Source organism: Tiliqua scincoides, chromosome 4 (genome assembly GCF_035046505.1).
Source record: "Tiliqua scincoides isolate rTilSci1 chromosome 4, rTilSci1.hap2, whole genome shotgun sequence".
Classification (NCBI taxonomy): domain Eukaryota; kingdom Metazoa; phylum Chordata; class Lepidosauria; order Squamata; family Scincidae; genus Tiliqua; species Tiliqua scincoides.
In genome coordinates this window covers 10,502,597-10,530,203 of record NC_089824.1, presented here as the reverse complement: position 1 = coordinate 10,530,203, position 27,607 = coordinate 10,502,597, and the positions used below count along the sequence as shown (strand labels likewise).

At 40.2% G+C, this 27,607-nt stretch overlaps 1 protein-coding gene across 5 annotated transcripts in view; it reads left to right on the top strand.

Moving 5' to 3' along the window:
• Positions 1-27,607, top strand: part of PHF20L1 (PHD finger protein 20 like 1) — a 63,574-nt gene that overhangs the window by 8,415 nt on the left and 27,552 nt on the right. For 3 of the 5 annotated variants that reach the window (XM_066623219.1, XM_066623218.1, XM_066623216.1), the window contains exons 3-9: positions 5,844-6,015; positions 6,259-6,343; positions 7,512-7,600; positions 16,987-17,194; positions 20,006-20,125; positions 20,862-20,944; positions 27,043-27,295. In XM_066623219.1, coding sequence (XP_066479316.1) covers positions 5,844-6,015; positions 6,259-6,343; positions 7,512-7,600; positions 16,987-17,194; positions 20,006-20,125; positions 20,862-20,944; positions 27,043-27,295 — 1,010 coding nt within the window. Of the gene's footprint in view, positions 1-5,843; positions 6,016-6,258; positions 6,344-7,511; positions 7,601-11,571; positions 11,635-16,986; positions 17,195-20,005; positions 20,126-20,861; positions 20,945-27,042; positions 27,296-27,607 lie in introns of all 5 variants that reach the window. The other 2 variants (XM_066623220.1, XM_066623217.1) reach the window with 2 other exon arrangements.

The window sequence follows — 27,607 nt, the reverse complement described above, 5'->3', positions numbered from 1 at the left end:
CTTCCAGATGGAGCATGCACGGGGGCATGCGCAGGGACCCCGTGGACCCGATCTGCAGATAAGTGAATCCCTGGACATGGAATTCACAGATACAGGGACCCCCTGTACTTAATAATTTATTTAAAAAGTATTGTAATGTGTATATTAGTTATTATTGTCAGGTATTATACTGAAGTAATTATAGTTTTTACCCTTTCTCGTTCTGCATGGTGCTTACCATTCCATGTGGTAGCCTCATATCTTTGCCTCCAGTTGCCCCAGAACTTCACACCGGGCAGACACTTCTACTGTCCATCACCAAAGCTGGCCCTTTGCCTGGATTTCCAGGCAGACTCAGTTGCCCGGCATGAGGTTCTGGGGGAGGCCAGAGGCTGCTGTGTGGAATGGTGAGTGCCATGTGGGACAGGGAAAGGCTTTTCAGTGTGCAGTGGTCCTGTGGTTTGGAGACAGCTGATCTGTACCGTCTGGTGCTTGCTTGCTGGCAAGCAAGAACCTTAGTTTCTGTGTTTTCTTCTAGTCAGATGGATGCATACCTAATATCATGTCATCTAGGACTGAGGTATTGGTGTAGCCACCATGAATGAAAAGGTCAGTATAACAGATAACAGGTGAGAATACTAAGTTGGGATACAATTGGTAATGTAAATTGTTTCAGTGAAGCAATCCTGTTGAGGATTCTACTTCAAGATAGGCAGTCGTTCAGTCCTAGGGAGGCTACCACCCCGCAGTACAGTGGCACTAAAACTGTTGCTGCTGTGTCCCACAGGCCAAGGAGATAACTGTGTGTCTCCTCAGGGCAAGAAAGTATCAATTCCCTTATCTAGTGTTGGGCCCAGGCAGCCCCTGTGGGTCTACTTGGTTGCTAACTGGCATAGAACCAAGGAAACCTGTTTAGGGCTTTGAGGCCCTGGAGGGGCAATAGGACGCAGCAGCAGCCTCTGCTGCTATCACCATCTCCTCCTGGACCTGAACTGCCCCATGAGCTGCCCTCCTCCTACCCAGTTAGACCTCTTCCTTGCCCCTATTCTGCCCTCTCCTGCCTATCCACCACCTGGCAGTTCACTTACACCAGTTGGTGGATGCAGCTCCAGCGCAGACCTCTCCACTGGCGTTACTGGTCTCCGCAAGACCACAGTGTGGTTTTTGGCATGTTTGCAACCTTACATGTGCCCAGTCTATTGACGCAGGTTGGCATAGGATTGGGCCGTAAGTGGTTGGACATGAACACTTGGATACTTCAGGCTGGTCTCTAGTATCATTTCCTGGCAAAGTATTATCCACATCTTAGGACAGTCTTGTTCTCCACAGCTGTTAATGTATTGTTCCTATTTAAGGTTTCAGGCCAAATATGAATCAAAATTTTAATATAGGTGGAGATTCCCAGTCCTGTCTTTTGTGCTTTTGCTGTAAACACTCTTTTCGCTGTTCTGTTGTGGACACCAAAGTGTTACTTATATGACTTGTAGCTTGCTCTGTTACAGGAATGACTTTGTTGAGCAATTCAAGCTAGTCATAGCCACTTTTTTCAAGCATGCCACTTTTTTTTATGACTGGCCTTAAATGCAGAAATTTAGCAGTTAGGCCTTTCTTGACTTTTTACCTCCTTGCCAAGAAAGCTTTCCTTGTCAAATTTCTGTGTTGGGCTTTCTATAAAGACACAGAAACCTGGCCCATGAAAAAAGGTATCAATTTTAGTTAGTTAAGAGTAGGTAACATAGGGCGCAATCCTAACCAACTTTCCAGCACTGACATAGCTGTGCCAATGCAGTGTGCACTGCATCCTGCAGTGGGGAGGCAGTCAAGGGGGCATCCTCAAGGTAAGAGCATGTGTTTTTCCTTACCTTGGGGGCTGCATTGCGGCTAGGTTAGGGCTGGAAAGTTGGTTAGGATTACACCTTTAAGTTCTGAAGTTTGTTTTGACCATATTATGCCACAGTTTTGCAAAATGTAGTGGAAGCCTAACATAAATCTCAGCTGGAAAGAAGAGAAAAAGCTCCTTAACACTTGAAGCTTTTGTTCTGTTGTATTGATTCTACACTTATAGGCTGTACGTTGATTCTTAGAGTGAAGCAACAGCTAGTTTTTATGCAAGACCTTTGGAGTTGTAGACCAGACATGCCCGGAGTTGTTCCTAATAGACATGTAGGCAACCAGTGTAGTATCTTGTGCACTGGAGTAATGTGCTTTCCAATTTCCATCCATATTTCATAAGGGGTCACCAAAGCGTGACAAAATTATTTACTCAAAACTGCCCACTAAGAACTGTTCTGATAGTTTCCTCCCATAATGAGCTTCATAAAATAGGAACTGTTTATAGCTGTGCTCTAAGCATATACATGGATATGTCAGGCTGCTCCCAGATTCTTGGCAAAGCCAGTGTGATTTGTGAGTAGCCACAAATATAAATCTTTCTCCTACATTTTTCTTTTCATAGCAGTGAGTTGCAGGACATTTCTGTGAGCCAAAGTCATGGGAGGCTGGCTAACCCAATTGAGCCTAGTTTTTTGGGCAGTCACCTTGAAGAAGGAAGGGTGGGATGGAATTCTTTTTAATTTTTTTAAAAAATTTGTTAATTGAGTAAAATTTAAAAATTTCTTATACAGAAAATGTGACGCAAGTATGCATAATACTGTATATATTAGTTGGTCGCAAAATAATATAGTAATGTTTGCACTGTGATTAAAACCCATTTTTGCCCAGCCCACATGTGTACACGTTTGATCCCTGTTGCGTATATTCAATGTTGGGCAGAAATGGCTTAAATCCCTATTTAAAGCCTTAGCCAGTATTTTATAATATTTTGCACACTGTCACATTCAGTAATTACATTTCACTGTTCTGCACTTCCAAGCCAAAAAAATACTAGAAAGTTATCAAAATTACATGAATTTTAAGACTCAACTCTTCATCCTGCTGTGGCTAAAATGATTGTTCTGACATAAAATAAAAGGAGATTTTGCACTCATCAAAACTTTTACTGTGTTACAACTTCCCTCTCTATTCCAAGTGTTTCTATTCAGGTGCTTATGCTAAAACATGTACATGTGAGCTAGCTGAACTTGTCTGATTCTTTTGGGGAGAAAAAGGTCCATGTCCCATTCTAGTAGCTGCCTGCGCTACCATGAACGTAGGCTTTTTGATATGGTTGGGAGAGGTTTAATGAAGTAGGGTGAGAGTTGTAGATTGAGAAAGGTGTGATGGAAGTCTGTACCGTACTATGGGAGTTGGGATTGAGTTGACAACAGCAGAGATGTACATAATCTTATCACCGGCTCACTAATAGTGTGTTAAGTTTAGACTTGGAAGATGTGTTTTCAAATCTGAGCTCAGTTATGACCTCTTCTGGGTGAGATTCTTTCAACCTTAGTTTTCTATCTATAAAATGAAGTGACTTCTGCTACTGGGTGGTTGTTCGAATGGCAGGCAGGGAGGATTTTATATACAGGTCTAGCCTATTTATACATGGATTTGACTCAACAGGAATGGCCCCCTGCAAATGAGAAAGAATGTGCTGATCCCTGGAGAAGGGGAAAAATGCATCTCTTTAAAATCAGTTTTAAAAACTGAACAGTCCCTTAACAACAGCCTCCTTAATGAGAGGGAGGGAGGGAGGGCAGCAGGCTAAAAATCCATCAATCCTTCTTTCTCCTGCAGATGCATGCCTTCCCCCAGCATGTGAAAGAAAGTTTTGCATTGGTGAAGGGAGGGTCTGAGTGAAGTACTGATGGATTGTCTTCTTAATGACTCTTAGAGTCAAAAGGTCAGCAAGGCTGTTTTTCAATCACTGGAGCAAAGAAACTTTGTTTTTTAAATTGATTTGCCATAGTGTAGGTTTTGTTTTTTTATCCAGGTGAGTGCTTGGAATGGGAACCCATGCGAATAATTAGTCTCAACCTGTACTGAAAGAGCTAGAAGTGAACCCCTCATTCACTGTTTGTAGAGTGAATGAAGCACCACTGAATTTTAAATAGCCTCTTGGAATAACATCTGCTATGTGCATGAAGTCTTATTATGTGTTAGACTTGTCAAAAGCTACTCACCTGTTTGCTTGTGGTGAGTTGGAGTTGCTTCTATGCAGCCAGGCAGAGAAACTTTTGAAAACTGGAAGAATGTTCTCTTTCAAGCCATGCATGACTGACATAAAGATATATGGTACAGTGAATGTCTTCATGGTTTACCAGCTTTTTGAGACAAATCCTAGCACATGTACTTTAAAAAATTTTAGGTCTTTGTTGCTTTGCTTGTGTTCATCCTTCATTTCTTAGTACAGAAGAATCTTGACTACAGCATATATATATATCTTAGGTGCAGTATAAATATTACTATGTGACAGATGAGGAGGACATTGTGTATTACAGTGTCCTCTGTATGATGAACTCCAGGCTCAGTATATTTATCTAGAATTTTAAAGATATAATTCTGATTGTGGGTTATAACTTTGTAATGGTCTGTCTACAATATGTCCCACTTACTTTAGTGCTACTGTCAAGCAGGTGTTCCACTCACAGGTAGCATAATAGAAATATGTTATATAACTTGATCCATATGTTTATGGAATGTGCTCATTGGTCTTATAAGCAGGACATAACTTAAGGTTTTATATGCAGTATCTACAACAGCCATTTTCAACCACTGTGCCATGGCACACTGGTGTGCTGCGAATGGTCCCCAGGTGTGCCTCGGGAATTTGGGACAGGGTCATTTGGGACAGGGAATTTGGGACAGGGACATAGGACCACTGGGGATGTGAGCCCCCATTGACAGCACAGTGTGCCTTGTCAATTGTCAACAAGCTGATGGTGTGCCTTGACCATTTTAGTGCCTTGCCAGTGTGCTGCAAGATGAAAAAGGTCAAAAATCACTGATGTATAATATCAGCACCATTCTGAGTCAGAGTTAACTGTAACAGCAAAAGTTTTCTTAGTAAGTGCCTTTAGACTAGGTAGCAAGTGTTACTTCTGCAAGAGGGATAATGTTACCCAAATGTATGTTAATGCGTTGTAGAGGAATGTGTTGCTGTGTTTCAGAAATTGTTTTCAAATGGTTCAAGAGCAAATTGTGATTTTGTGTTAACAAGACCTGGATAACAACTGTGAAAGCATTTGTCTCCAAATACATTTTACAATAATACAGTTTTAGAACCTCTCTACTTCTAATTTTTTTCAGCCAGCAAGTATAGGCAAGCTTTGCATTATTCTGTAAGGGATGGAGAGATGCTAATTTTTAGTAATGTACATCTATTCATTTTTTACTTGATTAATATACTCGATTGGCAGCTGAGTGAGTGAACTGACTGTTGAGAAGTGTTGTATCTGAAATGATATGGATCTTTGTATTCATATTTGGGATTGAATTAATAGGCTGTTATTTCTGGCTATATCACGAGTCTTGTGATTACGCTCACTTTTATTAAGAATATGTATATACTACTTTTCAGTTTAATTGAATATCGCTTTTATGGTAGCCACCAAAAGTGGGTGAGAGAGCCTATCAGGCACATGAGCTTGTACAGCGATAACAAGTCTAGTTAAATAGCGTGTTTTAAGTGGCACTGGTATCTGTGACTTTAGATCTTTGAATGCCACTTGCGGAAATAAGTAAATTTTCTGACTACTTTTTGGCAACAATCTTAGGTGGAAGTACGCTTTGGGATAAACTGGTTGTGTACATCTGGGATATGTAAAAAGACCATCCAACTTGCATAACTGAAGTTTAAATATCAACTCTGTTAACAGTTTACAAGAATGCTGTGAACAGAGCCAAACAGTTCCTTTGGTCTTTTGTATATTGTAATGCAGAGAGCAGTATGCTGAAATAGTGCCTTTCCATCTTGCTTTTGGAAGGTATCCTTCACGTATTGAGAAGATAGACTATGAAGAGGGGAAGATGCTTGTCCATTTTGAACGTTGGAGTCATCGTTATGACGAATGGATTTACTGGGACAGCAATCGATTGCGACCCTTGGAACGGCCATCCCTGAGGAAAGAAGGTCTAAAAGATGATGATGAATTCATTGTAAGTGTTCATTCCTTTTGCCTGCCCCCTTCTCCTCTTCCATATGAATCTCTTCATACAGGCATTTTGGACCAGAATCATACACATGCTTGCATGGAAGCCAAATCTGTAGAAAAAGTCAGTCTTCCTGTAGCACATTCAGGGTTTGGTACTACGTATATTGAAAGCTCTTGCTGAGTTTTTCTGGTACTAAATGATTGTTAATCATGTTAACTGAAATATATAAATTTTCTTGTAAAACAGGATTTTAAACCTGGTGAAGAGGTTCTAGCTCGTTGGACAGATTGTCGATACTATCCTGCAAAGATTGAAGCAATTAACAAAGAAGGTACGTATGAATCAGTAAAGTAAGATCTCACTTGTTGGAGCAGTCCAAGGGCCCAGCAATCTGTTTATAACAGTGACAAGACATGTTTCTGGGAAGTTTACAAAGAGGGTGTTAAGGCAATTACTCTCTCTTATTTTGCATTTGGTGCTTATAGGCTTTTTTCCTTTAAACAAGGAGATTCTGCTAATCATTATTATGGTGATGTTCAGAGAGCTATTCTCAATGAATGAATTCTTCCAGGCCTTTTATAAAATCATATGATTGAGCATGTGGCTGTCAACTAAGTTAAGCAGCACATTTGCCCAAGTTTTCAAGGTTTCTTAGTCACACACAGATATATCTGTGGCTCTTCAATAAAAGCATTTCCATTTGTTTCAAATCAACTCGCTGTCTTCAACACACAGTGAGTCCTTATTTTATTATTCAGATTTACAACCCTCTCCTATGTGTGAGGATGGAGAATGTTTCTTAGCTTATCTTCTCCAACCTTTGAGTAACTGTTGTCTCAATTTGCTGACCTTCTATGTCACATTTTAATGGTTAAGAACAACACCCTTAAAAGAGCATGCAAATTCCTATTTTCATAAATGAATGTAATGTGCAAAGAATATGTGATTTCATTCTGTGTCATTTATGTATGATCTCCAGGAAGTCCAGGAATTTTTTGCTGTACTTTTATCTTTCTTAGAAATAGTTGTGACTATAAATCCATCTCACAATAAGTTTTTGGGGCATGTGAGTGACTTGCAGGAGCTGTCCTGTGTCTGTGCTGCTGCTGTTGGCAGTGTTCTCTGTTCATGGAAGGAGCATTCTGCTGATGGAAGAGGGGCTTCCATGAGCGAACTACTACTTCTGTGAATGGAGGAAGCTTCCTTCTGTGCCAGAAATGCCTGTTAATTGGAAAGTGACTTTTAAAGTGATGGACCAATTTAGTGAATTTTTCAATGTTGAGCTTTAGAAAAGTAGATCTTAGTTCTTATTTTTAAACATGATGAAATTTTGAGCAAGATACATGAGTAAAAAGGTTTAAAAAGCAATTGTCCATCAAGGAATTCAGTTTTGTATTGTACCTTTCCAATGTGAATAGGATTTAGGGGAATTTTGACACATGATTGTGTGACATGACTTGTAATGGCTTATTTTTAACAGTGGATAAATCTTGTTCTAGGAACTTTCACTGTACAGTTTTACGATGGAGTGATTCGGTGTCTTAAAAGGATGCATATCAAATCTATGCCAGAAGATGCCAAAGGGCAGGTAAGTGAAGTTTCAATTAACTTCTATAGGGCTCCTCTCAGCTTCTGATTATTCAGAATAATTGCATTGTCCAGGCTCTTTAATTGTAATTATTTATACTTTTTGCCTCCATATTTCACTGAGTGGGTAAATACTTATTTGTTCCTTGTTAACTGCTCTTTTTTTTCTTCTTTAATTTATTTGTTGGTCAGACTGCATAATGTGGTCAGCAATACCACACCAAGACTTCAGCCTTTGAAGCAAAACTGTCCTTTTCTTGTGCTCCTTGGAAAAACAATTGCCTAGCATTCAGTGTTTCCCAAGCAATTCCTGGCATACTGTTCTTGTTCCTGTCATACTGTCCTCTTGGAGTTAGCAGTTGCTTTTCAGCCAACCTGTTAACTGCTGTGGATCCTAATAGCTGATCTTGAAGAGAGGATTGCATTTGGTTGCAGTTTAGGGAGAAGCAGAGTGAATATTTTGAGAGCTTTTACTCAAGTACTTATCACAAGTTGCACATGTACACAGTATCTTCCTTTAGCTTGTTTGCCTTCTTGGGGTTTGCTTTTATCTTCTGTGCTAGATCTCAGCAGAAACTGTGTTAGCTGTGATGGCAGATATGCGGTCTACCTATATAAAACCACATGTTGCGAAATGCTACCTCCACCAGGAGATGGAAACAATTGTGTGAAATGGCATCTTGGTCTAGATTAGCCATGTGTCAGTGATAGGGCATGTCTTTTGAATACAGAAATCCGTGTTTCAATTCCTGTTGTTGCAAGTTAAAGGATCATAGATGTTTGGACTAGAGAGAGACTCTACCAGAGAGAGAAGGGAAGAGCTGCTGCTATTCAGGGGAGATAAAAGCGGGCTGGATGGACTAGTAGGCCAGTGGTATGAGGTATCTTCTTTTCTTTGTTATCTCCATCTAGATCAGTGATTCCCAACCTTCTACAGGCAAGCTGAGAACCACATAAATTTTTGCAGGAGAGAGGTGAAGGCAGCAACACAATTGTGCCACTGCCAGGGATGGAAGGGGTCTTTTCAACTTAACAGGGCAGTCCTGGCTTCCTGGGGCTGCGGAGAGCCCATGGGCACCTGTGCAGCTATCTTTCGGTAGACACCTCTGCAGGGCTCCCCAAGCTACAGAATGTTTTAAAAAGCTATCATGATCTATTTCCAGTTTGTGATTGCAAAACTGGAAGTGGGTCACAATTGCTTTTTTAAATGCGGCTTGGAGAGCCCTGCAAAGGCATCTGCAGGAGGCCAGCTCTGCTCCTGGTAAGTTGAAAGCACCTTCTTCTGTGCTTGGCATCAGCATGATCTTGGCAATTGTGTTGCTGCCCTCTCTGTCCCTTAAGGGGGCAGACACAGAGTTTTTCCCCTGGTTGTTAGGTCGCAACCCACTAGTTTGGGAACCACTAGATCGTTCTTATGGATTTCAAAATAAATATCTGCCATGTTTTGAAAGCTGAGTTTTTGCACAGGAAAGAAGTTGTCTGCTAACATTTTTTGAAGCTGTAACAGAGACATGGTATCTTAGTAGCTAAAAGAGCAGTTATTTTTCCAAGCAGTCCAGATATAGTAAAAGGAAAGATGAGAGTTACCACAGCCACTTCTGGGATGGAGAACTTATAGGAGGGGTGGGAGTTATTTGAGTGGCACCTTAGAAATGAACAAAGTGTCACTGTGTCTCTGTAAGATGTGTGTTGGAAGTAACACATTTGTCTAAAGTGATCATGTTGTATAAGTCAGTATTTTTCAAACCGTGGATCAGGACCCACTAGGTGGGTTATGAACCAATTTTAGGTGGGTCCCCATTCATTTCAATATTTTATTTTTAATTTATTCGATTCGATGCTATCATGGTATGTGACTGCATTTGGGGAAATGTTACAGATCTGTACTCTGAACAGGCTACTATGTATATGCTTTTAACAATGATAGCAAATGGGACTTACTCCTGAATAAGGGTGGGTAGGATTGCAGCCTAGGACTGTTAAAAATGTTCCTGCTTGATGATGTCACTTCTGGTGGGTCCTGACAGATTCTCATTCTAAAAAGAGGGTCCTGGTGCTATGACCGATATGTCATATCAGCAACTGAGCTTTCGAAAAAAATGTGCCTTTCTTGAACACATGGTTTGAACAGGAAGACCATTTATTATTTTTTCAAAACAACTTGTGTGCTGGTACAACAAATAATTGTCAGTAATGACTACAGAAAGAGTTCACCTTGTGTATTACAAACTTCTGAGTGGATCAAGAAGGAATTTTCACTAACTTTTCCAATGCAATGCTATTGAGAATCTTCTTCTTTTCAAAAGAGCTGTTTTAAGAGGGTTTTTACTTGCAGCCTGTCCTTCATTGCAGAGTTGTATCCATTCTTAAGCATTATAGTACAAAACTGCCAGGTGACTAGTGGCATGTGAGATGCAGGACCTCTTATTTCAGCAAGACTGGCTTAATTTTAAGTCTAGTGTGGAATGAATTGAAAATATATACAGCTCTCCTCCCAGAAATGTTGCTAATCTTATCAAAACTTCTGACTTCTCAAAAAGTACTTCCTGTGTCTTCAGATGAGAAGGCACCTTTAAGTTCTCTTTGTGGAATCTGCTTGAGAAATGTTGGTTTTATCAAAGCTCATTTGGCTTCCCTAGAAATTCCTCTAAATTTTGCTTTGGATGGAATTGCAATGGCAACTTAAATGCATTTCTGCTGGGAACATTTTAGGTCTTTTTTTCCAGTATGCTCTTTATAGCAGCATGCACATAACTGTTTTGACCACGGAGCCTTTTAGGTGCTAGTGGAAACACTTGAGATTTTTTTTTTTTACTGGTCTTGACAGTTGTGCTGCGAAAAAGGAAAGTTTTTTTGTTTTTGAAAATTTGTATCATTACGTATTGCTTACGTTAATCTCAGAAGTTGTGTCTAGTGGAAGATTCTGAAGAACATTCCAGAATTTGAGCTTTTCTTGGAAGAGACAGTGGTCTTTAGATATATAACTATAGTTTTAAGAGCATTTCTAGACACATTCCATTATTTAATGTCTGGAAAGGTGAGCCAAGGTAACTCTGGTTTATGGGCCATAGGTTTGATGGACTGGGTTCTTTCTCAAGTCATCCAATTATTTGGATTATTATGTTTATTCTCTTAATTTTTTTCTAGCATGAATATTTATCTATTGCTTTTCAACAAAAAACTTCCAAAGAGATTTCCATAGCAAAACAAATTAATGGTTTCATGTCCCCAGAAGGACTAACAAAAAAAGATGCAAAAGAGGTACCAGCAACAGCCATGGGAATGGACACCATTCTGGGTGACACATGATTGACTTGTAACATAGGCCTCTTTTAGTTCAAATGAGAACTCCTAGAAAGTATTGGTTTAATTTGAATGATCTGGTAACACAAGTTGTTCTGTTCTTGTGAAAGGCTTTTCTATCATAAAGGTGTGTATTTGAGGTTCTGACATGTCATGTTTATGCAGTATGAGATTCCTTTAAATTTCCTTAAGTGTTCTTTCTCATCTATATCTTTGAATTCTTCATGCATGAAGTGCTACTAGGTGACAGACATGATGTTACGACATATACAGAGAAACATCTTAAAAATTGTCAGTGATATTTATTCTTCCTATTTCACTTACCTTAGAGCTTGTAATTAGTTCAGTTTTGTAGAAGTAACAGCTGTTCTGTTGACCAACTATTTGTCCAGCGCTGGGATTCTGTTAATGCTGCCGTTTTTTAATATTTGACTGAACATAAGCCATGTCTCTGAGAGAGGCAAGGCAAAAATCTATACCCATCTTGATTAGCTATGTCAATTTTGAAGGCCATGTTGCCATCTGAAATAACTTCAGCTGTTGAATTGGAGAAATATGTGATTGAAGATTGGTGAAAATGATAAAAGGTGTTTGACTGGAGTCATCTGGTGGAGCTGCACTTATGATAACTTTGTGTTTCCGTGTTTGTTTTATCTTCGATATAATTAGGCGTGCGAGAGGGAGCAGATAGCGCCGGAGCTGAGATTAGTGATGGATAACGAACCATATGAAGTGAGTTTTGAGGGATTTGAAGGAGAGGGAGGGCTTTGGCGCACAGGAAATGGAAGCAGAGGAGGAATCATCAAAAACCAGTTCAGCAAGAAGTAACAGAAGGAGGTGGCAGTAGGTGGAAAACAGGAGTTGAGGGGAGGGGGAAGTAGTGGCCTAATACTTCAAGCAAATGATTGATGAACTGTGAAGATTTCTGTTGGAGTTGGAAGGATATAATGTTCAGTAGGGAATGAAAGATCTTGTAGTGGATTCAAATCAGAAGTGTGGGTGCTTGCCATTACTGGAGAACCTAGATGTTGGTGAAATACTGCTCCTGGTTTGCTTTCCCACTCAGAGCTGAAAGATTATGAAATAACTGTAGAAAAATTGCTGTATCCAAAACAAAGAATTCTCTAGGGACATTGAGGTTTTGGAGGTAGTTTTTAGTGTTGTTACTGTGTGGTGTTTGTTATGTTTCCTGTGCTCTGATTTAGGGAAGCAGTTCTCCGATATACCATTGACTTTGTACTTCTTTGCAAACTTGAAATATAGCAGTGGGTTAGCTGTCTGCGTAATGAGAAGCCCTGGGATGGTGACCATTGCAAGGGGAAACAGTTCAGGTTTTGAGATGCTTAATAAGTTCTTGATTGTAAAACTGTGGAATTACTTGGAAGGTGTTGAGATTAGGTTTGTAGGACCCTCAGCAAAATGGATAGGAAAGAGATGTCCTGCAAATATAACTAAAATAATTGTAATAACAGGTTACCTCGCAGAAGGAGAGTTGATGCCTTTATTGTGTCAAGTTCAATTCATTAAAGTATTCTTCTTAGGAAAATAATAGTGAAGCTTGATGTCTTGGTCATACTCGACAGAAGTTGGTTCCCCTAAAGGTATCGCTTTGCCTTTTGTGTGTGTGTTCCATCTTGAATTCCAGTGCAGCAAAACCCTTCCATTATTATAGTAATATTCAAGGGAAGTGTTGAGAAGTGCGTTAATTAATTTTGCCCTTCACGCACTGGTCTTTGATGCGTAGATGAAAACATTTGTGCTCATCACAAATGCCAGTGACTTGAAAGTGCAGAATAATAGAAAATCTTTTTGTTTGCAACAGAACTCTCCAAAATGCATATGAAGGTGTCGATTTAATGTAGGGGAAAAATTATTCTTATTCCAAACTGCTTATCTTTGTAATGTTAGTAGTTTTACAGACCAAATGCTTATGACAGGAGAAGCAAAGATAATCGTGTCTTTTGAACCAGTCACCACTAGATTGTGAAAACTCATTTTCTTTTACATAGAAAGATTTCTGTATGTATATGGAGAAGATTATATGGAAGCAGTATGACCTAGTAGGTAAAATTTTTGACTCAAAGCCGTAGCCCACCTTTGGTCTGAGTAGCCTTAGGCAAGGCAACTTTATCAAAGTGTGTTCAGAATGCAACCTAAAATATTTTTTTGCTGCCTTTGGAGTAGAATCAAAAATCTGTGACAAGTGTTACCAGTGCTGTAGCACTAAAATGTACATTGGAGCTTTTATGGATTGATTGTTTATGTAGTGTATGTATACATACCTAGTATGTATTCCAGTTTACCTTATTCAGAATGTATATCTTATGAATAGAGGAAGCCAAAGTGATTAAGTGAATGTTGTCACTGGAAGGTTATGGACCCTAAGAAGGCTCAGAACAGATGACCTCTTACTATCAGTGTACACTATTGTCAAAAGTAATATGAGGTTCTCTGGGCTGACCTAGCATAAGACTGCATTATGCTAGGTCAGCCAGATCAACATGGAACAACTTTGAATTGAAGTTGTAATTAAAATAACCACTCTTGTACAGGGTTATAAAAATCCCTATTTAGGCTAGCCTTAAAGGAAAATAGTGATTGTATTTTGTAAAGATTTATTTGAACCTTCATGTTTCAAAGTGTATCAGGCATGTTTCAGTGTGAGACTTCAACCTTCATCAATCTTTGACTTACCTGTAGTGTAACCACTGGGCCACATCTCACTGTATAGCTTTATTGTGTTCCTTTGATCACTCAAAACAACCAGACAGGTTGTCCATTTGTGGTGTTGCTTTCTAATGAGACTTGGGATATTTTGCTATAGTATTAAACAGTAGACTGTCACTATAAAGACATACACAAGTCTGAAAGAGGCAGTCTTTGAAAGTGTAGTGTGAAGAATCAAAAAAACCTATACAATAATGTGTAGTCAGCAGTGTAGAAGGTCTGGGGCAAAACTGATGCAGTTCAACCAACAGCAGGCAGGTGTTGAAGATTTAAAACAGAAAAAAAAGCTTATTAAAAATCAAAAGGGGGCACGGTAATAACAAGGAGGATGAATAAGAAGTGGGCTTACAAAACGGCTTGGATATTGGACTGCCAAAGCGTAGAACTTGGCAAAAGGTACATGAAGGCAATTGCATACAACCCTTAAAGCAAAATAAGGTACCTTGTGTGTCTCATCTCATTGATTTCTAGCTGTATGTTCTCGGGTCTCAGCTTATGAACACCATTATGCCTCTCCAACCTAGGGAGGCGATTGGATCTCACTACACACAAATCCTTATATGCAGCATTAGGTAGATTTAGCTTAGTGAAGCCTTAGATGAGAAAGTCACAGTGTGAAGTCACAGTGAAGCCTTAGATGAGAAAAGGGAGGAGCAGGGGAACCTCATCATCACAACTAAAAAAAAGGACATTGTCAAGCATCACTTTAACATGGTTTTAGGTTTGCCATTGAACATAAACCTGGTTCCCCACCCAAGATGAGCAAGGACCATCTCTGGTCCAGCTATATTGTGCCTGGATTTACTGTGCAAAACGACCTTTGTCAAATGGGCTATGTACCTTTAACTTCAGAAATGGGCACCCTTTGATATGTATGGATGAACTAATTTAGGAGTCTTGCTGTTTCCCTAAAATAGTGCTCAAAGGAGTTTACAAAAATTGAAATCGAAAATACAGCTACAATATGGTCAACCGTCTAAAGGCAGCATGAAAAAAATCAATATAACCATTAAATTGGGTTAAGCAGGGTAGGCTTCATTTGGCATTCATGGAGAGAGAGAGAAAGACAGAGTATGTCTGTACTCACATGCAAGAACTAGCTGGAAAAAGCCTTAGGAAGTCATTCGGTTAATCCTCTTGTCTCAAGAATTGAACCTGGTTAAAAATTTAGCCAGGAGTTTAGTCCATTCTGCTTTTAAACAATTGTGGCTCTGTGGCTCTACCTCACCTTAATGAGAACACTGATCAGAACTTAACACACACACAGCCATGCTTGTCAGTCTTCTCCCTCCCACACATTTTTTCTAAATGCCTGTATCATCTTGGCAAAAGACACATCAGCAGAAACCTAGCAGGAAGCCCCATGATATGCCAGTTGGCTCTGCCTTCTATGAAAACTTTGTCAGTTGCTCCATTCCCCATTGTTATTGAGGCGGAGTCCTGTTGGCATAGACCAGCGGTTCCCAAACTGGTGGGTTATGACCCACCAGCCTGGGAAGCAGTGGCTGCCCATTTAATGGTTGGGGAGGGGGGGGGAAGGCAGCAACATGATCATGCTGCTGCTGCGACAGAAGGGGGAGGTTTTACCTTCTAGCATGTCTGGCTGGCTTCTGGGGAGTGCGGGGAGTACTGTGGAGCACTCCACAGCAGTCCCCAAGACTCCAATTCACTAAAAATAGTGTTCGGAAACCACTTCCAGTTTTCACTTGTGAAACCGGAAGTGGTTTCTGATGGCTGTTTTAAATGAATCAGAGGCTTAGGGAGTCCCCTGGAGGGGTTCCTCGCACCCCCTGTAAGCCAGCTGGTCCTGCTGGAAGGTAAACCCCCCTTCTGTCGCCCCTTCTGCCCCAGCAGCAGTGTGATCCACATTGCAGTGTAGCTCTGCCCCACAAAGACTCAAGTGGTTACTGTCTCCCACAGAGGATTTTGGAAACTACTAGTGTAGACAGTTCTTCTGTCGCCAGTTCCAGCTGCCATGACCCCTTCAGTCTTGAACAGAGGCACGAGGCAGAGCTGGCTATGCTGATTGCAGAGATTGTATTGAGGTGGCACCAAGTATTGTGAAGGTTGGCTGCAGAGTTGGCTGCAGAGGAGGTGCCTGTCCTGAAGGTGCTCACCTCAGACAGTATGATAGGATAAATACATGTCGCATATGTGCTACATCAATTCATAAGTTGTCTTTCTGCAATGTAACTTTTCTTTGTGATATTTGCATCTTTAGTCGGGGAATAAGAGTTTGTATAAGGCTCAGAACTGGGATGTTTGCTTTTTTGTGCGTCTGTTTGCAGTTTTGATTGTAATGGTAAAGTATGCAAAATTAATGCCTGTCTTTCAGTGTGTATTGTAAAGATGCATAAGGGGGGATTTTGCAGGTTGACATTCACATGAAATAATGTCGTCTACCAGAACTAAAAACAAGACTTTCCTTGGTGTAGTGGCCTGTGTGTCTTTCAGTGTGCAAGCCATGTTCGTTCATGCAGGCTTAACATAGCCTATGTTGACTTAATACTGTAGTTCAATTCTTGAATCTCTGCGGTGTTTGAACAATGTCTGATGTTGGGTTTCCACTTCAGCTGTTTGCACTAGCATTGGTGGTGCAAAGCACAGGGAGTGACCAGAATTTCACTTTCTGTTCAACATTTTTCTTCAAAGAACCCAAGCTTGCGTAAGAATTGGTTGTTGTCATGGTCTTTAATAATCTCCTGTTAACTGAGAAGAAACACCTGGTGTATCAGCATCTTTTTTCCCCCCTCAGTTGAATGGTTGTCAGAGTGTAGGACTTGTCATTACTTCATCATCTTTACATTCTTATAATTCTGTAATTTCTGTGCTATGCATAGGTGAATTACTTGTAACTAAAGTGGGTAAATGACATGGCTGTGTTCCAAAGAAACTAGATTCATATCCGCTGTATCTGTAGGCACTTAGCAGATATAGTTAGCCACAAACTTCCAAAGCCACAAAATGACTTTAAACTAAATTTGCTTCTATGCCTGCTGGCACTATTGCAACAGAACTTCAGGGTTGTTGCAGTTCTGCCTTCACACATGCAAACTAATTTTGAATAGCATTGGGGGGGGTGTATGTGAGAAAAACATCCTCTAAAATGTTCAGCAGGATACAGCTGATATCTCTGTGTACCTTTTTGAATGAAAAACAGCAAATCGAGAGTGATGGGGAAAGGATCTGTTTTGTAGTTCATGTTAGAAATACTTTAGAGATTTATGTTCAAGTCTTCATAATATGAACTGGAACACTGTTCCTTTTCCTACCAGTCCCTTTATATTTCTCTTATAGCTTGACTTTATTTGATCTAACAGTTACTCTCCATTTTCCTTTCTGTTTTCCTCTTTGAAGGACTGGATAGCTTTGGTCAAAGCTGCAGCTGTGGCAGCAGCCAAAAACAAAGCAGGGGTTAAACCACGAACCAGTGCGAACAGCAATAAAGACAAAGAGGAACGAAAGTGGTTTAAAGTACCTTCAAAGAAAGAAGAAACCTCAACCTCCACAATTGTCCAGGATGTCCAAAAGAAGGAAGAGCAGCCTGCATCCAGTGAGACATTTGGTACAAACTAAATTGTTATACATTCTCCCCCCCCCAAGTGTAGTGTGTGAGGGGGTGTTTATCTCTGCATGTTAACATCAAGTGCAGGTGGCATTAGGCACCAAGTATCTCTACTTCTCTTGACGCACGTCACAGGAGGACAGTTCAAACTTAAAGCAGCCTGCTGAGTTACTGAATTTTTCTGCAGGTGCTTTAACACAGAACAGAGGGAACCACACTCCCTTCATTGCAGGGGCCAAGGTGAAGTAAGAATTCAAAATGGAATCTCCATATCAGGGCAACTATAGTCTTTTTGAAAGTGTGTTTGTAGGGAATGTGTCCTGATTGGCTACGGGGTTTATGCCCACCCCTTCAAGGTATAGAATTTTAGACTCATTGTTGTGTCTGTTTCAAGAACCAAACTCCAGAACTCCTGATTGGCTCTGCCTGTTTACTAAATTCTTGGGTGAGAGGAGACAAAGGTTGTCGATTGGGGAGATGATGGATGTCTGGAACATGGATAGAGTGTCAATTGCTGTAGTAAATGAAACATAGACAAGGATGTGGCAATACGAGGTCTTGAGTTGGTGGACACAACCCTGAGGTTAGGGTCCTTTGTTTATCCAACTTGACTTTATTTAAATGTGTTCTAATTTCCTTGCCGTGCTGATTGGATATGCTGAGAGAGTATCAGCATAAGCTGTAGGCACTTCTTCCGAGTGGCTTTTCCATTAAGAGGAATAAAGAGAAATGAGAAAAGACTTGAGAAATGAGAGGGCTTTCCATGGCTTGATTGTCTTCTGACAGATATCCTTGGGCCAAAAGATAAATTTAGTGCCCAGTGAGAATATGGCAATTCTGCCACACCTGCCTTAACTTCTGTTTAAAAATGGCGCTGTGGCGTTGTAGCTGTTCTTTTAGTGTGCCACCATTCTTTAGTCAAAGGCTAAAATGAGAGACCTTGGAAAAACCACAAGGGGCTGATAAGCAAGGTGCAGTCACTGTTCCCTCTCACCTGTGCAGGCACACAGCTTGAAACCAAGCTCCGTGCAGCTCGGAGATTGGCAAGCTGGCAATTCAGTGATTATGGGTAATACATGGACCCCTTACAGGGAACACTGGGTGCAGTAGCTTAGGACCACATGTCATTGCCTGGCTATTGCTGCCACTCTGGGTTTTTTTTACTGGTATTACTTGATGCTTTCACTGTGTAATCCTATTGAGATTTTATGAGTAGTTAACTGGTTTGTGTCTATTTTCTAGAATTATTGTCCACTAATGTTGAATCTCCTCTGTCATTTTGGTGCCTGGTCATGCGACGTAGACGGATCCAAAGTAGAACTTTTTGAATACCCTGTATCATAACATGTTAGTCAGAAGGATCTTAGAGGTCATCTAGTCTACTCCCCTGTTTATTGCAGGCAACTGTTGCAGCATCTCTGACAGATGGCTGTCCAGCCTTTGCTTGAAAACCTCCAATGAAGGATTGCCCAACATTACATGAGGCAGAGTGTTTCAGTGCTTGGTAGTAATTGCAGTTAAGCAATTCTTCCTTTTGTCCACCCGAAATCTGTTTCCTTGTATTTTTAACCCTTTGCTTCAAGTCCTACTCTCAAGAGCTAGAAAGATAAATTTCCCCCTTCTTTTGTGTGACAGTTAGAAACCTGAAGACTGCTACTGTATCTCCCCATAACCTTCTTTTATCCAGCCTAAACTTGTCAAGCTCTTTTAACTGTCCTTCATAGGACTTGATTTTCACTTCACCTTAGTTACCCTCTCTGGACCCTTTCCAACTTGATAATGTCTTCCTTAAGATGTGGTGACAAAACAAATCAATGAGATCTGAGTGGTACAGAATAGAGTATATCTATTGCTTTTCATAATCTGCAGCAGTCCAGCATTGCATGAGCTTTTTTTGCAATGACGTCACATTACTGGCTCATTTCAGCTTGTGGTCTACTAAGACGCCTACTTCTTTTATACGTGTGCTGCTGCCAAGCCATGCCTCCTCCATGTCTCCCCACTTGTGCTCTTGATTTTTTTTTTGTTCCTATATGCAGTGCTTTACATTTGTTTCCATTGAACTTCAGCTTATTGGTATATAGGTCCAATCATCGAGCCTGAAAATATTGTTTTGAATATTCAACCTTCCAGAATGTTAGCTGTCTCCCCTGACCTCACATCCCTCTGTCCACTTATCCAAGGCATTTCTTACTTTTGAACAGCACAAGGCACAACACAGAGTTCTGTGGCACCACACTCAGTACCTCTTCCATGTGCCTCCTCTCCAAGTGTATCTTTAGAGATCGGTCTGGTAGAAGGGAATGTAAAGCCACAGAGGATGGTATCTCTAGGAATCCATGCCAGTAAATTTTCCTTAGGTGGGGTCTACTGCTTGGTTGCTAAAGTTTTGCATTGGTTAAGGGACCTCTGTTTGGGGGCTCTGTGGTATTTTGTGGAGCAGGGTGTAGGTTGATTGCAATCAAGCAAATTAATATGGAAAACTTGTCTCCGGGTTCCCACTGACTTTTATGGAAACCGTTTTACTTTGTTTACAGAGGTTAAATGCCTGCCAGTATTGATTATTGTAGCCTTGTTATTTCCTTAAGTCGTACACCACCCAGAAAACATTGCTGTGAAGCAGTGTAAAAATCTAATACTGTTCAGAAGTATGTGGCAGTTTTATTTCAGTTCATTAAAGAAAAACATTTGTACTCTCCTTGTTTTAGTGGGTGGAATTAAACTCCTAGAATATTTTCTAAGTACTTGTTTTTAAGCATATTTTTGAAGTATGGACTTAGTACATGATTTCTTCTTTTTACATCCAAACAGGATTCCCTCTAGTGGATGTCCCAAAGATTGCCTTTGTGCAAGCAGAGAATGCACACAAGAGGAAAAATAATCTAGGCAACTCATTTCAGGCAAAGCGGGCTCGTCTTAACAAGATCACGGGTAAGCTCTCATTGAAGAGTTGATATTGTGTGCTTTTTCATTGACAGCTGCAACCTCGGTATCCACGGATCCAACATCCGTGAATTTAACACACGGAGGATGCCAGCAGATGCCTGGTTCGCCATTTGTGCTCTTTTAAAAGAAAAGCACTAAAATCACATCTCTTACCTTCAAGTGGTTCCTGCAAAGTAACCCTCTTACCTTCAGTTCCTGTGCAGTTCTTGGCTAAAAATAGCACTAATGACCCACTTCTGGGTCATGCAGAGGTTCCTGGTTCCTCCCAGGGTTACCCCAGAATGCATCTAATGAAGTAGCAAAGTACAAAAGCCACAGGTCATTTCGATAGAAACCACAATTCATTAAACTGAAACTCTAATAAAGTACTTTTTCTCTAGTTTTACAAGCAGCAAAGCAAAATATACCACTCTTGCAAATTGATGCTAATTGCTTAATAAAAGCTTAATGTTATTGTGGACCGTCTCTTTGTCTCTCAGGTCACTTTACAGAGTGTAATATAACATGCAGTGTGGTGACTGTTCAGTGACCCTGGCTCTGCATTCATAACTTTGTTTAAAAAAAACAACACACCCTTCAAGTTCTCTAGAGATGTCAGGGAGGTTTCTGTGAAGCAGTGTTGCCATAAAATAGTTTCTACCCAGACTCATCTGCAAGATTATACTTGTTGCGCTTGAATCGTTTTGAAATGTTCTTATTGCTGTGTTCTGATTTTTTGCAGGATTGTTGGCATCCAAAGCTGTCGGTGCTGATGGTGCTGAAAAAAAGGAAGGCAACAAAGAAGCAGCTCCAGTCTTGGAGCAGGTATGAAATTTCTTTTGCGAGGGTCCTACTGGAAAGTACCATGGGAAATATCAGGTCCATGACATTAACATTGCCCTGCCAGACAGAAAGTAATGGGGGACTAAAGAATTGTTTGTATGTTTACATCTCTGCATAACTGGAGTTAATGGAAGTAATTCTGCAATCCTAAGAATGCATAACATGGAAGCAGGTTCAAATGTTAAGCCTGTTGGACTTGACTTCCACAGTATGCGCTTTGGATCAGAAAGCTTTGTGTCCCAAATCATGGCTACCTTTATTTTCAAAAGCAAACTGAAACTTTTGTGAGCATCAACACCTCAGATGACTGTCCCCAGGTACTGTTTCAGTATAGCAGGAATTGTACCCCCAGTGGCTTAGAAGACCCGTGACACAAGTTCAGTTTGTGCTTTTGACACAGGGTTTTTGACATCCAGCAGAACTTCTTTTGTAAGAAGTTTCCTTTCTATTGTAAGAATTGGTGTTGTAAACCTGTTTGTGTGTTATGAAACTGTTCAATGAGCCATACGTTTTTTTGCTAGGATGTATATTTTTAATAAATATGAAAAAGAGACATTAAAAACATTTTAGGGGTCTGGTTGAGCCCACTTCTAAAGTGGAGATGGCCATGTTCTGTCTAGCTTGCTCTGCCTCTCATGTTTTGTGCATGACCGTGCCTACTAATAACAGGGCTAGCTCACTAACCATACTAAGAGCTGCTGCTTATGCTTCAGTTGATACACAGGCTCATTCCCAGAAGTCAATCTCAAGAGTGAAAATAAGTGCTAAATATGTTGGTCTATAGATGTGTGTGCACCAGGCAGGACTCATTATCATCTTCCCACCCCAGTTTCTGTTTGATGGGGTACATTTGGCATTCTAAGGAAATAGTGTCACGATTGAAGTAGTTTAGTCTGCCATGGGAATAACAGTCTGGGCTTTTCATTCATAAGTAGGCATACTGTCAGGAAGGGCTCTGATCTCCCATTTGAAGCAAAGTTCCTTTGCAGTTGTGGCTTCTGTTTGTCTGGCAGGAGGCCTTTCTCAGGTATCTGTTCAGAAATTCTGGAGAGCAGTGTTCATCTCTATGGAGGGACTTGCTTTGCCTACAGTCCAACCTGCAAATGTGGTGCTGAAAACAATCCTGCTGCCTTGAATTTGTTGCAAATAGAGTCAGGCGTTTTCCAATATGTTGTCAGGAAAAATGCTTGGGTGTCTGTATCCCACCCCTTACTTGGACAGAACCTCTGAATTAAAAGCCATATTTGAGTCACTTGCAGACTCATTGCATGATGTAGGTAACGGCTTCCTGCTGCGTTCTGATGTTTGTGTTCTAAACAGGAAGCACAGGAAGTAAAATAAAATAAAATACAGGTAAGTACATGTATTTGGGTGCTAGTAACTTCTGCCATATAGACCATTCCCCCTGTGGTGTGGGTGGGTGGAGACAGCCATAAGGTGAAATAGCATGTGCATATTTCACGTGCATATTTGGCATGCATGTGCATATTGGGCGTGCATTGGAATCCATCTCCCCTCAAAACAGCCATATGGTCAAACCTTCAACATATTTAGCACTTTTTAGTTATGAGTGACTTGTGGAAGTGTTCTTGTTCTGGTAAATTCTGCCCAAAGGCTAGTTAAAGAGTCTTAAAATCAGTACATTTATTTATTTGAATCAGAGCCTTAATATAGCTTTTAATGTGGCTTTTTTGTTGACTTGGATCTGTAGTGAGTAGGATTTAAAAATTTTTTCCCCTTTTCAAGAAGAGCTTCTTCTGCCACTTTTTTTTCTGACCAACCCTTTTCTAAAAATTTCCTTCATACTGTTATACATGAACAGGTTTAAAGACCCCATACAAGCTACTCTGTTAATAATATTTTTTTCCTTTTACTTCCTTGACCCCGTGCTGGTTCTGGGAGCACACATTGTTTATGGTGTGTGTAGTTTCAGATTTAACAACTGAACCTGAGTTTAGAGATTGTGCATAGAGATCCCACATGAAATCCTTCTGTCCTCCTGTAACTAGTTTTGATGTTGTGTGACTGCTAACCAGTTTAAAATGGAGCTGGGTATTCTCTTTGGAGGATCTGGATTCATTTTAAAGTTCTTAAAACCGTACTGTATGTCTTGGTGAGGAGGCAGTTTGCAAATCTTCGGAGATTGTGAGTGTGTGTGAGTGAGAGAGAAATCCTGCAACTTGCTCATGATCTCTAAGCTTGGGTTCAGTTGTAAGTCTTGACTGGGCTTTAATGGCCATTTCTGAGTCACTGTGGTGTCAATGCGTTGTCATAATATTTTTGCATAAGAGTTGATAATGTATTGCTATGCTATGCAGCTTCTTAGGGCAGTTACATGTTGCAATGAATACAGGTTGGCTGCCAAAAATGGCAACCTCATGTTGAATTGCTCCCTCCACCATCTTTGTATGTCAAGTAGTCTTCAGTCTTTTCTGATTCAGAACCCACCTTTAGCCTCAGCCTGCAACATGGGTCCAACTACTAATTCTTTTTACGTCCCCTTCCTTCAACTTCTCCATCCCGATCACACTTTTTCTTTTGCTTATAAAAACTGGATGTGGTGGTCCAGCCCACTTATGGGGTCACCACCCATCAGCTGCAGGCCACTGGTCTAGTTCAACTTGGCCTGCGTCCTGATGCCATTATGGTGTGCTTTTCCCAGCTCCTGCTCCCACAGCATTGGCTGTTGATGACAGAAGCAGAAAAATGCACATCACTGTGGCGTCCACATATGGTAAATTGAACTAAACGTGGAGTGGGGTGCTCAGTATTTTTGAGTGGCAGCCCTGTGCTTTTTGTCATAGGTGTTCTGTCCTTATCTTTTTGCATATTAGGGATGCAGGCTGCAGCCCAGTAACTGTACAATCAGAGATAGTTGTAGGCCTCATAAAACCATAGAGGCTGGAAGATACTTGAAATGTGAAACCACTGCCCTTGAAATGGGCAATTATCTTTCCCCTTCCTCACAAAATACCCAGGTTTGATTCTACAGATTAATCCACATCGTGCAAACCACAGTGTGCCAGAAACAACGAGGAGCAGACAGAATATTCCTCACCAAATGTGCCTGCCAACTCTCAAACAATTTGCAGCCTAGTCAATGGCTTGGGGCATTGCAGCCAGTTTTTCCACAGTGCGCTGCTGTCAGACATGCAAAAAGGAAATTATGGAATGATTGACAACCTGATGACTCTTCCACAAACAATGCCATGCTACCCTTTGGTTTTCAAGCAGAACCATCACTGCAGTTGTCAGTTTTGCAGACTTCCTTTATGTTCTGTAAGCAACATGGAAGAGAGCATGTTGCATATTTTGAACTAAGCTTGCTGTTTGTTAACTTTCTATAGAAACAAAATCCACAGATTGTAGTCAGCATTAGCAACCTACAAAATGTGTCTCTATAAACATTTGGTTATGTGGACTTGTTTTTGAAAAGCATTTAGTTACTAGGAAACAGTTTCCCAATTGGGGAACAAAATGTGAGCTTTTCCCTTTTTTTGGTAGAAAAAAAAATTCTGAATTTGCATTTACGGGTCTTTTTAAAAAAAACAACAACTAGTTACTAGCTCAGATGAAATGAATAATGGCCAAGTAGTGAAACCTGAGAGGCCCAGAGCATATATAATGCTATCTCCCAGCAAACCATGGAATTAAATTGGGAAACATAAGTGTGAACATGTACTTCCTTTTCCACAGTTCAAAGCAATTCTTCCTTCTCCACACACCCCTCCCAATATTAACCATGCTCTAAAGTTGCGTATGCACAGGTGCAAACCATGGTTTCTTTTTAAACCAGTTATTGTAACCATGGTTTGAAGTGGGTTTTCATATAATCGTATGAGAACTGGGTTAGTTTGTTAGCCATGGTTAGTATCGGGTCACCTATAACTCTAAATGGGTTAACACTGGGAAGAGAATCATTCAGAAGAGGAAAAGATGGCAAGGGAGCATGCATGCTGAGAGCCGACATTATGTCTGCACTAGGCTAGAATGGCTTAATCGTGGCTAAGCTGACTGCAGCTATGATACGGTTAAAATGTCTCTCAGATTTTTTGAACATTGTAATGCAAATGAGGAATTCAGTGCAGCAGTTAGCTGCTGCTGATTTCTCCCCCCTTCCAGTTTACAGCTGTTCTAAACCTAAATCCTCAGGTTATATGGATGCAGGTACAGTAGTCTATTTAACTGTATTAGGGTTGGGCCATGTTGTATTCCTTTTGAGCAAGATCTGCTTAGATGAATTAATAACATTCGTTAAGGTTTTTCTAATGTTTCATTTTGTCCTTGTTAAGAGGTTAAGCACCTTATTAGAACAAGTTTTAAAAACCTTGTTTTAAATAATTTTGTAACTTTGAAAATAATGGTTGCTGTAGTGATGTCTTTCACACATGTGAAGATAAACAATAAAATCATTTATTTACAAGTTACGGCTCTAATTAATTTCTGGTAATAAGTTTCTCGATCAGTATAGATGTATGCTACCATCCTTCAAATGTTTGTTTGACTTGAATAAATCTTCCTCTGTATGCATGGGAATCTGGTACAAAGGTAGAAGTGGACCACAGCTGAATGGAACGTTTCACATCACCAGACCTTTGCTTGGTACTTCCAGCATAACATTGTGTGACTTTTTAGTATCTAGAACATGAGTGGAAACTTAAGGGCTGTGTGTCAGATGCAAATCCAGCATATCCTGTTGTGTAGTCCTAATGCCAAACGCAACATTAATCTTACTATGCTTATGGTAGTAGTTCATATGCTTGTTCTGTACCCCATGCAGGAGACTGGTTCACATATTTATCTGGCCAGTGTACTATTCCCATGGTGAAGTGGTGTGTGCGTGCGTGTGTGCGTGTGTGTCTGGTTTAGGAAGGCTAGCTATAATGGCTCAGTTGTCAGGTTGTCCTCTCCTGATCTGTTACTTTGAATGTCTGGAACCACTGGGAATGAAAACTAGCAATCAATACCCAAAATGCATTTCTTATATACAGAAGTCTGAAATCCAGAGAGCACACTCAGGTTATGAACATGGTGGTCTTTGTTGCGTGGTGTGGTGTGTGTTTTTTTACCAAAAGTGGGAACAAGTTCCTGAATTTCTTCGATGATTTGGAACAATGGTCTTGCATACTATATGAAACCATGTTATACATTGTGTGGGAAAGTAGAATTTTGCAGCTATATACCTAAATGCCAGTATCTTTAAACCTGTTTTTTAATAATGTTCTGTTATGTGTATTAGGCAAAAGTATTGCACAGTCAATCACATAGTAGAAAATGCCGTATGCTTTGATTTTTCCAAGCTTATTAGCCTACAACGTTTGTTCTTTTGGTTTTGTTCTTGTTGCTGCTAACATTATTATTAACAATTTTGGCACTTGTGATTTCCTAATGCAAAGACATTTGGTGACATTCAGATTACTACACTAAAATATTATTTAATCATTGTTGATTTTACAAAATTATAAAGGGACACTGCCAGCCTCTTCATGTCTTATATTCAAATTGTACTAAATTTGTGGAACATTGATAAACTTAAAGACTTACGGCCATGAAATAGCATCGGCTGGTACTTTTAACGCCTAAAGCTTTATTTAATTCCATTAGTAGGCTCTTCATTTTAGTTAAACAATTGCTGTTTTCAATTTATGAGAACCGAAGAGATGTTTAAAATTTCATACTCTGATCCAGAGATCCATGTGTTGGAAGGGCAGATACAGATTTTTTTGCGTGCAAAGTGAGGTCCTCCTTCCTTTCCATGGAGTAAACCAGCCTGCACATGCAAAATAAGGCGTATGTGGATCAGTCTTTCTTCTCTGAAGGGAGTGGGGAATCTGTTCTAGGAAGGAAAGCCGCAAGGGTGGCACATAGCCCTTGTGCCCTGGAGCAGATTGCTGGATTGGGATGAAGGTCTTTGGCTGTGTCCCTTTTTTAGTTTGCTTAGTTAACAACATTTTTAATTTGTTCTCAAAATAAATGCTTGTGTTTGAATACTAAACTGATTTTTAAGAAATCAAAGTAGAATACAAGTGCTGCAATGAAGAAACTGCAATAAAAGTATCAATTTCTTATTATTTATTCAGGAGATATCACCTAAACCTCAAAGTCAGAAAAAAAATGAAGCTGATATTAGCTGTTCTGCCAACATTCAGAAATCTGCACTGTTGCCCTCAACTTTGTCTTCAGGAAAGGCTCGCAGCAAGAAATGCAAACAAGAATCTGGAGATTCTGCAGGGTGTATAAAGCCCCTTAAGCCACCAATTTCCCCAGAATTAATACAAGTGGAGGATTTGACCCTGGTCTCCCAGCTTCCTTCTTCTGTGATAAATAAAACTAGTGAGCACAGACATTTTAAAACATACCATAATTACTTATTACAGTCATATTGGGAAATAATAATCATTGGGGTTTTATTTTTTTGTTTCATTTGACTGTGGCTTGTTTATACCTAGCTGGGTTTTGAGAAAAGAATTTGAATTGCAAGTAAAATGTGTCATGGGGTAGTACAGCATTACAATTAAGCCTTGGAAGGTACAGAATTACTATAAAAGTACTTAGTGTCCTGTGTTAGCAGTTTCCTGCACATTGGCTACTGTAAAGGAGGAAGAAAGCAAACCAAAACCCAGCCACCTCTTCTTTCAGTTTGCA